The sequence below is a fragment of the Panthera pardus genome, unplaced genomic scaffold, assembly GCF_024362965.1.
Source record: "Panthera pardus isolate Hobbes unplaced genomic scaffold, ASM2436296v1 HiC_scaffold_25, whole genome shotgun sequence".
NCBI classification, from domain to species: domain Eukaryota; kingdom Metazoa; phylum Chordata; class Mammalia; order Carnivora; family Felidae; genus Panthera; species Panthera pardus.
This window is the reverse complement of record NW_026526821.1, coordinates 32,135,587-32,148,141: the sequence shown is the minus strand read 5'-3', so window position 1 is coordinate 32,148,141 and position 12,555 is coordinate 32,135,587. Positions and strand designations below refer to the sequence as shown.

The window sequence follows — 12,555 nt, the reverse complement described above, 5'->3', positions numbered from 1 at the left end:
ACGGTAAAGATAAAAGTATTAGGTATGTGTTAAGATAGGTAAACTCCAAAATAACCAAGTGAAAAAAAAGTTGCAGAATGTTACATTCAATATACCATTCACATAAACACACACAAAACAAACCTTACACATATTGTTAGGTATAAGAATGCAGATTTGAAGAATTTATGCCAATTTCCAAAGAGTGGCTGCCTCTAAGGATGAAAAAAGTGAATGGAACTGGGGAGGGCAATAGGGAGATTTCAATTTTAACTCTAATACTTAGTATTTTATGCTTAAAAAATTAAGCTTAAATCACAAAACACTAATATCTGTCAACTCATAACGGTGGCTCTATAGATATTATTCTCTCGACTTTTCTATGGCTTTAAAATCTATAGTCTAAAGTCAATAAAGATAAAAGGAACACATCATTGTCAAACCTATTAAGTCAAAATATAAAAATATGAATGGAAAGGATACACATTAACTTCAGGACAATGACTGTCTCTGGGAATTGTAGAAGCCAGGGGGCACAAAAGAGACACTAATCACATCCATAATGCTTTAGATCTTTAAAAATATAACTGGAGCCGGCAATATGTAAAATTCTGGGTGATGATTAGAGGAATGCTTTATTGATTTATTTTCTGTACCCTGAAGTATTTCATAATTTAAAAACTGAAAATAAGTAAGAATAAGCTCTGTGCTCAGAAACACTGGGAAATGTTTTCTGTAAACTGATTTGCCTTCTCTACCAAGATACATAATTAAGTAGGTAAATAACATATTACCTTTGTGGGAAGATTATATTTTCCATCTGGAAGAGGAAAACCCTGAACTTCTCCACATGCAGCACAAAGAAAAGCCATCTTAGTGCACAGAGGCTTTATGTTACTGACACGAACCACTGTCCCTCGCAGAGCGATATATTTTCCATAGTAATTTGCTCGGACATTCTTGAGCTGTGTCAAGGGCTCATAGTTATAGACCCTAAAAACAAAAACAAGAATGTATTCATCTATGAATTTACAATAAGCCAATAGTGGAAGTTATCTGTATCTTCACAACTTCCTTTTAGGAGCAACTGTGGAATTCTCCAACCATAGCATCCCTACAGACCAGTAATTTCAGAAGAATTAAATCATTCTTAAAGATTAAAAAATGCTAAATGTTCCCGTTTCTTCTAGTCCCACTGGCTGTTCTCTAAGGGAAAAAGGAAAAAACTACTGTCAAAAGGAAAATTTTGGCAACAAAAAAAGTGACTTGAGTTTCTTCTTTTTCAAGAACTGTTACAAAGTATCTTCTATAAATTCTGAAAAAGAAAAACCCTAGTGATTACCTTATTCAGCTCTTCTAATGAGAATTTTAAATCTTAAATAAAGATGAATTAAAGAAAAACAGAATTCTATTTGTTCTGTGTCTAGTAGAAACCTAGTAACTTCAACAAAATATAATCACACCATTTACTGTATTACATAGATTATTAATTTAAATAGCAGCATCTTGATAAGTATACATCCAAAATCAATTTTTACAGGAATGTACAGGTTGGGAAATCACCTTATTTGGGCAGGGAAATTTATTTTTGTCATGACCTCTTTGAAGAATTCTGAATGAGTTTACTTGGGTTTGATAATCAATAAGATAGCACAGAATTCAACCTTTTTTACTGATTTCTCTGGTTTTATAAAATGAGGTTTCCAATCTCAAACAGTCTTACATGCCAGATTCTAAATAATACTTTAATACCGGTAAATCCTTACCTTGCATGGATGTGTGGCACATTTACCATTGTTTCCCCATCCCTAGACAATCCTTCTTGGGCTTGTAATTCAGCTGCATGCCTTTCAAGGTCCCTAGTTAATACCTAAACAGTTGGAAAACAAAATACACTCTTGAAGTAGAACTCTTTTATAGAAATGTGAAGTTTATGAATATAAACAGTTCAGAACAGAATATTAACAGAACTCTAATAGCCCTTTAAAACTCTGATATTTAAGGGGTGCCTGGGTGGCTTGTTCAGTTAAGCATCCGACTTCAGCTCAGGTCATGATCTCGTGCTTTGTGGCTTTGAGCCCCACGTCAGGCTCTGTGCTGACAGCTCAGAGCCTGCTTTGGATTCTGTGTCTCCCTCTCTTTCTGCCCCTCCCCTGCTTGTGCTCTGTCTCTCTCTCAAAAATAAACATTAATTTATTTTTAAACTCTGATATTTAATTATGACTACTTATTTTATAGTGGATTATGTCTTACCTGGGATTTTGTCATCCCTGGACTGGAAAACTCCAGCATCCCTGTCTGCTACTTTCTGTCCAAAGTAAGCTTAATATTAAAAGTCCTTACAGTAGTCTCCAAAGCTATTACTGCCTGGACAGGCTCTGGTGAATACATATTTTATACTTCTCTATATTCAGTGATTACTTAAGATAGAGAAAATAAAGATGACTTTTGAAATATCTAATACCCACTCCTTTGACATTTGATATTAAATATTTAATATCCTCTTGTGTACAAAGCAGTATGCTGACAATCTAAGAGTGAAAATGAGATGCACATCTATAGCTCTAATTGCTATAAAGACCATAAATATTTAGAGACAAATACTATGCAAGTTTTGAAAAACAGTCCTGAGAAAGGTTTACATGAGAGACAATGGAGTTAGGCCCCAAAATCTGGATGCAATGCAAGGGGCATTCCATGGTTAAGGGACGGCATGTGCAAGAGGTCAGAGTATTGAAAGAATTCTGGGGAGAGCTCAGCTTAGCTTAATGGGTAGTAAGTGAAAGTGGAGGAGGAAGATGAACCACATCATGGAAGGCCTTCAACGCCATGTAAAGGATTTGGATTTCACTTGGAAGAAGTCACCAGTTTCCGAAGACAGATCATGTTTCACCAGTATAGCAACAATTTAGGAAAGATAATGAAGGTTTAAGAAGGGTGGAGGGCCAGTAAGGGTGGAAAAGAGATGGATTTAAGAGATGTTTTAGAAATAGGAATGAAAGAATGTGGTGACTTGGATATGGAGAACTAATGAGTGAGATGAGTCTGAAGACAACACCAAGGTTTCGTGTCTCAGGTTACCAGCAATGTACACATCTTTGTAATTAACTATTCCTTGTGCCTGGATACCATTACCTCCTCTGGCCTATGTCTAATTCTCAGAACCCCTTTAAGACCCATAATAACCCTAGCATCTCTACAAAGTCTTCCTCTGACCTCTTCCCATTCCTCCCCAATAGTCTTACTTTTTCTGAATGCACCCAGTATTTTACCTGTTCCTGTTCTGAGATTTACAACTCTTTACCTAGAAGCATTTATCTGTTTGTCAGCCTAAATAATACTGTCACATATGTTGTGTCAACTGACCCTGAGAAAAACAGGCACAACATATATTATTTTCCATTTATATATGGGGACACTCAGGGAGATTAAGTCTTGCCCCATGCCACACAACCTAAATCTGAGGTTGTTTTCCAAGTTCATAACTGATAACAACATGACCCTTGTCTTATCTTCCTTATGAGATTTTTTTCAAGGAGCTCTTCAATTCCTGTATGATCTTTAACAGACTCAACTAATTTAAGTAAATTAAAATAAATGTTAGATAAGCTGTTGTATATAGAATGAATGCTATCTTTCAGGACAGGATTGAAATTCTTCAGTTCTAGTTGGCTAAAAACTACCTGTTAGGGAAGGTACTGTTACTGTAAAGTCTTCCTTTAAAATTTTGACAAAAGTCACACAAAAATATTTACCTGATGTATTGCCAGACCCATGCAAGCCAAAGTTTTCTCAGGTGTATCCCTTAACTCATTTGCTATAGTTGGTACCAGTTTAGTCATTTCATCGTCTTTTGTCAGTTCTTTAAAATCCACCAAAATACTTCCCTTTCTTTCTATTTCATCCTATAAAATATTAAAGGCATGAAAACAATGATGGCTTTTTTGAAGTCAACAATCAAAACTAAACATTCAATTACTTTGAAAAAGCATATGTTTATATTGTGATAACAATGAGTATAATAAGCTTTGCGCCAAGCACAGTTACAGTATTTAAAATATATTAATTTACTTATGCCTCTTAACAACACTTTGTGGTAGGTAGTAATACTATTATGACCAACTGATAGATGAGAACACTAAGGTACAAAGAACGTAAGTAATACACCAAAGTCCACGCTGCAGCTAAGGGGCAGAGGTGGGATCTAGATCAAAGCTGTCTGGCTCCAGCCTCTACTGATCACTAGCACCTCAAACACATCGTTTAAGAAGACAACACATAAAGGTGTACTGGTAGCTTTGTTGTACAGGAATCTTACCTTATCATATAAATCAATACGCCTTGTGAAAAAATTTTCAAATGCTTGAATCTTCTCAATAAAAGGAGAGCTACTGCTGTAAACTAATCCAACAAATATGGCATTAGCACTAATAATCACACACATACAGGCATATTTTTCATGAGACGAAGAAACATTGTACACATGGTAGAGGACTTGTTCCAATTACTTTGCATTTTGATTATATTTACATAGGAATAGTTAAGTATTCTAAAGCAAGTTTAGGTCTGCATAATCTTAAATGCAGAGAAGAAGTGTTTCTCTCTAAAAGCACCAATACTATCTGGGAATCTTTGTACTGAACCTTTGGCGCTTAATAGGACCTGGTAGTTCAAATAGCTTACATAATAGAGCTTAAAATGAAAATTATAATAAAGCCAAAGCTAGACACCTGAATTAAATTCTTACCCAGAAACAGAGCTAAAGACAATCAGTCTTTGCAAAGTAAATTCTACAAGTCCAAAATGCCACATGTCAAATCCCTTCCTGACATTAGGGTAGACAGACTGCTATTTCACTCTGGTCCCAAAACTTTTACACTGTAAAGTTCCATAACATTTTCAAACTGGTCTTCCACAGAGAAACAATACAATGAAGTAGTTTGGAAGTATAGATGGTTAAATCTAAGGCATCTGCTGAACTCCATCTTTAGGACCAGTCTAAAGATCACTTCTGGTGTTCTGGTCTAACTACTAGGGAAATATTGTAGGTGTTGGTAGCTAATGCATCCTAAAACAACAAAAGACACATCACCTAAGAAACATATCTATGTGATAGGAAAAAAAAACCAAACAAACAGACTCTCAATACAGAAAAACATTTGTAAAGCACTTCATTCATTCACCAAATGAATACTGAGTGCCTGGTAGCGGGAAGATCCTTGCCCTCAAAGCAGTACAGTCCAGTGGAAAAAAACCTATATACATATACACATATATGAGTACATATATATACATATAAATGTACATATACATACATATATATGTACATATATACACATATATATACATATATACATATATGTCTTTACACATACACACACATATACATACACATAAACCATAATTCATAAGAGATATAACATATAGAAAAAAACTGTAAGAACACAGAAAAGACTAGTCTCCACACCTATGATGTTAACTGATATTTTTGACTATAAGAGGGAGAGTCCTTAAGTGTGTTTCTACACAAGCCTGTGTAGGTTCTCTTCGTTTTAAGCCCTCCCTTCTATTTTCTATTCTGTGATGCTATGATTGAGATCTGCACAGTGCACTGCCCAGACTCCTTTAAATTCTGCCAACTGGAGGCATGTTAGAGACTGGAAGGTGGCAAGAAAGAAGGGTTTTATTTTTGTTTCTAATTCTTTTCAGCATCTTGCCAGCTGCAGAGAATTTCCAGCCTCCAGCTCTGAGCATCAATAGTGTCATCCTCCCACCAGAGTTACCAGCAACAACCAGCTTCATTTGCTGCAGTGGTCTGAGCACAGGTGTGAAGAGTACCCTTTGGAGATCCAAGCACAGCTTTTCAGGGTGCCCCTGAGCACCTGAAGCAACAGCTCTTCCTCTGAATCCCTACATCCTGACAACCTCAGAACTTCTTACTTTTTATTCCCTCAGCCATAAGGATGGTTGCTGCTTCTGGAAGTTACTATTATCTGAGGGCTTATCACAGTGTTCCCATTTTGCTCTTTATTTATTTTTTTAATTTTATTTGAGAGAGAGAGAGAGAGAGAGAGAGAGAGAGAGACAGACAGACCTAAGCAGGCTCCAGGCTCAGTGTGGAGCTCGATGCAGGCTCAATCCCATGACCCTGGAATCATGACCTGAGCCAAAATCAACAGTCAGAGGCTCAACCAACAGCCACCCAGGAGCAACCCCCCTTTTGCTCTTTTTAGACTTCCAACTGTATATTCAATTCACTGTATTAAGTCCCCTTTTTGAAATACCTACTGTGGCTTCTGCTTTCCTAACTGATACAAAACTCTAAACATAATACTCTTTAAATATAAACATGATTTAATTGTTTGGGTGAACTAAAATTAAAGAAGGGGATATCTATCAGTAAGCCAAATGTACTATAGTAATAGGAGATGTAACATCCGGTGACAAGAAAACAGAATCTGTGATACTCTTTACACTTGTAACTTTACCTTCAGAGAAATAAAGCCTCCAGCCTTTATATGGTATGAACTGATCCAATGTTGATTGTAGTAGCAAAGACTGTGAGGTTTGTTCTAAAAAAAATAGAATACTAAGTCAGTAGAAATAGTAATGTGCTGCTGAAGCGAGCACTAGGTTAGTAGAAATAGAATATTTTTTTTCCTATTTGCTTCTCCTTCTGATAATGAGAAACTGACATCATATTAGTAGTTACAGGTTAAGTTATAGGTTTCAGTAAAAATTTTGGATCTTAATACTTAAATACTACTTTAAGGAGTAACATCAAATCAAAGACTGAAGTTTAAGTTAAACTGCTTTGCAGGACAAGCATAAATAGCTTCCTTCATGAAGGAAAAAAAATTGAGCAATCTTTGACCTCCCCTACCAGAAGTATGCTTTCTCGTGGTTTTATTCAGGTCAGGTCTGTGTTCTCTCTCTCTCCATTTTCCTGTGAAGCTCCCACCACCTCGTCCTCTTTTCCAGCTTTGAAACCTCCCTCGTCCAAATCCTCTGCCTCTATAGTCGCCATTCATGTCTTCTAAAAGACAAAGACAAAAAAAAAATCTTCATCAAAATTATAATGGAAATAGTGCTCCTAAGAATGTATTAACATAGTAAATAAAATTAACATATTCTAGTTTGAGATTAGCAAACAGCACTGCAACATTGTACATCATGGTACCAGCTTCAAACACTCTGCAGTCACACTTCTAATTCCCATCTCCCTCTCCTTAAAGTTTTTACTTAAATTCCAGTTAACATACAGTGTAATATTTGTTTCAAGTGTACAATACAGTGATTCAACATTTCCACACAATACCCAGTGCTCATCATCACAAGTGCACGCCTTAATCCCAATCACCTGTTTCACCCCCCACCCCCCACATCCCTTCTAGTAACCGTCGGTTTGTTCTCTATTGTTAAGAGTCTGTTTCTTGGTTTATCTCTCTCTTTCTTTTTGCCCTTTGCTTGTTTGTTTTGTTTCTTAAATTCAACATATAAGTCAAATCATATGGTATTTGTCTTTCTCTGACTGACTTTGCTTATTTTACTCTCTAGCTAGATCTATGTCATTGCAAATGGTGCCACCTCTTTTTAAGGTATATGTACCATAGGTGTTTAACCAAGTATACTGAACATTCATGGGATAAAAATAAGGTAGTGTACCGGTTTTCAAGGGGCTCCCTCAATAGAAATGAAAATAAGACAAGTAATTAACTCAGAGATGACTTTTTTTTTTTGTAGTGTTTTAGACTGATTCTAGGGCAGCACTGGCTGACCATAATTCTGACCTGTGACACTATGAATACATCATCATAGACCCTCAAAAACAGTCAATCCTGCATGTCATATCCACTTTTACAAAAGGTACACACATACTCTTACATAGGCAGCTAATACGAACTTTTCTGAGGATGCATAGGGGTGGAAAAGGGTACATACATGTTTTAATCTTTCTTTCTCTATAGGGGCTAAATAGGAAAGAAGTTAATTTTCTGGGACTTCCAGCTTCTCAAAAAGGCAATGGAAGAAAGATCATTTCTAGGTCAATACTGATTAGATGAATTATTTGCAGTTCTTAGATAAACTCATTGAAATGCAATCATTTTTTTAAAAAACATATTTATTAACATATTCTCATCTTTTTTTTTTTTTTTTTTGCTAATTATCCCTTCACATTTTTTGTTTTGTACATAGCAAGATACTCATTTTTTTTTTCTTAACTCAATGATAGATTCTGGCTAATTATCAAAGATTCAAAATATAAGTAACCTTTAAAATAGTTTTTAACCTATAACCAGTAAAAAAAAAAAATTGAATCAGTAATCAAAAATCTCCCAACAAACAAGAGTCCAGGGCCAGATGGCTTCCCAGCGGAATTCTAACAAATGTTTAAAGAAGAGTTAATACCTATTCTTTTGAAGCTGTTCCAAAAAATAGAAATGGAAGGAAAACTTTCAAACTCATTCTATGAGGCCACCATTACCTTGATTCCAAAACCAGACAAAGACTCCACTAAAAAAGAGAATTACATACAAATCTCCCTGCTGAACAAAGATGCAAAAATTCTCAACAAGATACTAGCAAACCAAATCCAACAACACATTAAAAGAATTATTCATCACGATCAAGTGGGGTTTACTCTTGGGATGCAGGGCTGGTTCAATATCCACAAATCAATCAATGTGACACATTGCATTAATAAAAGAACAGATAAGAAACACATGATCCTCTCAATAGATGCAGAAAAAGCATTTGACAAAATACAGCATCCTTTCTTGATAAAAAGCCTCAAGAAAGTAGGGATAGAAGGAACATAACTTAAGATCATAAAGACCATATACAAAAGACCCACAGCTAATATCATCCTCAATGGGGAAAAACTGAGAGCTTTCCCCCTAAGGTGAGGAATGTGAAAGGATGTCCACTCTCACCACTGTTGTTCAACATAGTGTTGGAACAAGTCTCAGCAATCAGACAACACAAAGAAATAAAAGTCAACCAAATTGGCAAGGAAGAAGTCAAATTTTCATTCTTTGCAGACAACATGATACTCTACATGGAAAGCCCAAAAGACTCCACCCCAAAACTGCCAGAACTGATACACGAATTCAGCAACATTGCAGGATATAAAATCAACATACAGAAATCAGTTGCATTTCTATATACCAATAATGAAGCAGCAGAAAGAAAAACCAAGGAATCGATCCCACTTACAACTGCACCGAAAACCATAAATACCTAGGAATAAACCTAACCAAAGGTGTAAAAGATCTGTATGCAGAAAACTATAGAAAGCCTATGAAAGAAACTGAAGAAGACACAAAGAAATGAAAAAACATTCCATGTTCATAGACTGGAGGAATACTGTTAAAATGTCAATACTACCCAAAGCAATCTACACATTCAGCGCAATCCCTATCAAAATAACACCAGCATTCTTTACAGAACTAGAACAAACAATTCTAAAATTCAGAAAAGGCCCTGAATAGCCAATGTAATACACTGAAAAAGAACACCAAAGCTGGGGGCATCATAATTCCGGACTTCAAACTGTATTACAAAACTGTAATGATCAAGACAGTATGGTGCTGGCACAAAAACAGACACATAGATCAATGGAACAGAATAGAGAACCCAGAAACGGACCCACAAATGTATGGCCAACTAATCTCTGATAAAGCAGGAAAGAGTATCCAATGGAAAAAAGACAGTCTCTTCAGCAAATGGTGCTGGGAGAACTGGACGAAAACGTGAAGAAGAATGATACAACCACTTTCTTACACCACACACACAAATAAATTCAAAATGGAGAAAGACATAAATGTAAGACAGGAAACCATCAAAACCCTAGAGGAGAAAACAGGCAACAACCTCTTTGACCTTGGCTGCACCAACTTCTTACTAGATGTGCCTCCGGAGGCAAGGGAAACAAAGGCAAAAATGAACTATTGGGAGCTCATCAAGATAAAAAGCTTCTTTCTGCAAAGCAAAGGAAGCGATCAACAACAAACTAAAAAGCAACCAACAGAATAGGAGATATTTGAAATGACATATCAGATAAAAGGTTAGTATACAAAATCTATAAAGAACTTATCAAACTTAACACCCAAAATACAAACAATCCAGTGAAGAAATGGCCAAAAGACACGAATAGACACTTTTCCAAAGACATCAAGATGGCTAAGAGCACATGAAAAGATGCTCTACATCACTCACCATTAGGGAAATACAAATCAAAACCACAATGATACCACCTCACATCTGTCAGAATGGCTAAAATTAAAAACTCAGGCAACAACAGATGTTGGCAAGGATGTGGAGGAAAGGGAACACTTTTGTATTGCTAGTGGGAATGCAAGCTGGTGCAGCGACTCTGGAAAACAGTATAGAGGTTCCTCAAAAAATTAAAAATAGAACTACCCCACGACCCAGCGATTGCACCACTAGGTATTTACCCAAGGGATACAGGTATGCTGTTTCAAAGGGGCACATGCACCCCAATGTTTATAGCAGCACTATCAACAATAGCCAAAGTATGGAAAGAGCCCAAATGTCCACTGATGGATGAATGGATAAAGAAGCTGTGGTATATAAATACAATGGAATACTACTCGGGGTCAAAAAGAATGAAATCTTGCCATTTGCAACAACATGGGTGGAACTAGAGTGTATTATGCTAAACGAAATAAGTCAGTTAGAGAAAGATAAATATCATAGGACTTCACTCATGTGGAATTTAAGAAACAAAACCGGGTGGGGTGCCTGGGGTTGCCTGGGTGGCTAAGTCGGTTGAGCGTCCAACTTCGGCTCAGGTCATGATCTCACGGTTTGTGGGTTTGAGCCCCATGGCGGGCTGTGTACTGACAGCTCAGAGCCTGGAGCCTACTTCAGATTGTGTGTCTCCCTCTCTCTGCTCCTCCCCCACTCACCCTCTGTTTCTTAAAAATGAACAAACATTAAAAAAAATTTTTTTTATAAGTTAACAAACAAAAGGAGCGCCTGCGTGGCTCAGTTGGTTAAGGCTCCAACTTCAGCTCAGGTCATGATATGGCGGTTTCCAAGTTCAAGCCCTGCATTGTGCTCTCTGCTGTCAGTACAGCGCTCCTTCTGATCCTCTGTCACCCTTTCTCTCTGCCCCTCCACCACTTGTGAGGTGCACACACAAAATAAATACATTGAAAAACAAACCAGGGAGGCAAACCATAAGAGACTCAAATACAGAGAACAACCTTTGGGTTGCAGGAGGGGAGATGGGGGGGGGGGGGGGCTAAATAGGTGATGAGCATTAAGGAGGGCATTTGTTGGGATGAGCATAGGGTGTTATATGTAAGTGATGTATCACTAAATTCTACTTTTGAAACCATTACTACACTATATGTTAACTAACTTGGATTTAAATAAAATTCAAAAAATCAATTCTGTGATGGAAGTAGGAGTAAAAAAATAAAATAAAATAGGTTTTAAAATAATTCATATAAGTGGAGCACAGGGCATTTTTAGGACAGTGAAACGATTCTGTATGATATTGTAGTGGTGGATATATGACATTATGAATTTGTCAAAGCCCATGGAATTGTACAAGAGAAATAGTGAACTCTAACATAAACTCTGCACGTAATAATATCAATATCGGTCAATTAATTGCAACCAATGTAACACACTAATAGTGCAGGGTGTTAACAAGTGGAACCTGGGCTGTGGGGAGGTAAGAGAAAATATAAGGGAACTCTGCACTTTCTGTGCCATTTTTCTGTTAACCTAAAACTGTTGTAAAAAAGAAAGTCAACCTTTAAAAATAGCTCGTATCCTAAGGATAAAAAGAAACAAAGAGTATCTCCGTACACTGTAGTGCAATTCATCACACAAAAAAACCATATCCGAATCTGTTTAAAGGGATTTAATTAATAAATACGTTAATACCCAAACAAGTTCCTAACGTTAGGACAAGCCAGAACTTTGATCATCGTCTAGACCATATCGCAAGTCAGGAAACTGAAACCCTGAGAAACAGATCAAGATCTAAGTTGTTTGGTGGCAGTACTGAACTCCAAACTCCGTTTTTAAAATCCAAGCTGAAGCGCTCCTTCGAGAACGCTACATGCCCTATCTTTCCCAAATGAGATAATATAGTGGCAATAACTTGTAAAAATTACACAGACGCAACATGTAGGACTGTAGAATTGGGTAAAGGAGCCACCTGTAGGCCTGTTGTCCTTCGTTAAACACCCCCACTTCATTTAGTTCTCCTCAGGATGTTCTTACTTGCAAAGATAGACGTCCCAAAGGTCTCCCAGTTGTCAGCAGGGCAGGTTCCTGGACAGCAGCAGATGTGCCCCGCCCCGCTCTCCCTTCCTCCCGGGGGGAATCTAGGCAGGGCCGAGAAAAGACTGAGGCCCGAGCTCCTCAGGCGACCCCTAGCCAAGACCTGCGATTCTCTTCAGTCGCAGCTCTCCAGACGTCCCCGCGTGGGACCTCAGTTTCCCCAACGCCTCACGGGCTCACTGGATCTTTAGCTACTGAAGCTAAACTCCAGTCTCCTTCCACGTTCCTTTTTGGCGCGTCTTTGACGCAACT

The 12,555-nt window shown here is 37.3% G+C and overlaps 1 protein-coding gene across 5 annotated transcripts in view; it reads right to left on the bottom strand.

Annotated features, from left to right (window-relative positions):
• The window catches only part of MCM8 (minichromosome maintenance 8 homologous recombination repair factor), a 57,599-nt gene extending 45,044 nt beyond the window's left edge, over positions 1-12,555 (bottom strand). For 2 of the 5 annotated variants that reach the window (XM_019462554.2, XM_019462556.2), the window contains exons 1-7: positions 12,179-12,555; positions 6,863-7,015; positions 6,468-6,551; positions 4,298-4,380; positions 3,735-3,884; positions 1,746-1,849; positions 774-972 (exon numbers count right to left, since the gene is read on the bottom strand). In XM_019462554.2, coding sequence (XP_019318099.1) covers positions 774-972; positions 1,746-1,849; positions 3,735-3,884; positions 4,298-4,380; positions 6,468-6,551; positions 6,863-7,015; positions 12,179-12,218 — 813 coding nt within the window. In that variant the 5' untranslated portion in view covers positions 12,219-12,555. The remainder of the gene's footprint in view (positions 1-773; positions 973-1,745; positions 1,850-3,734; positions 3,885-4,297; positions 4,381-6,467; positions 6,552-6,862; positions 7,016-12,178) is intronic. The other 3 variants (XM_053890420.1, XM_019462552.2, XM_019462553.2) reach the window with 2 other exon arrangements.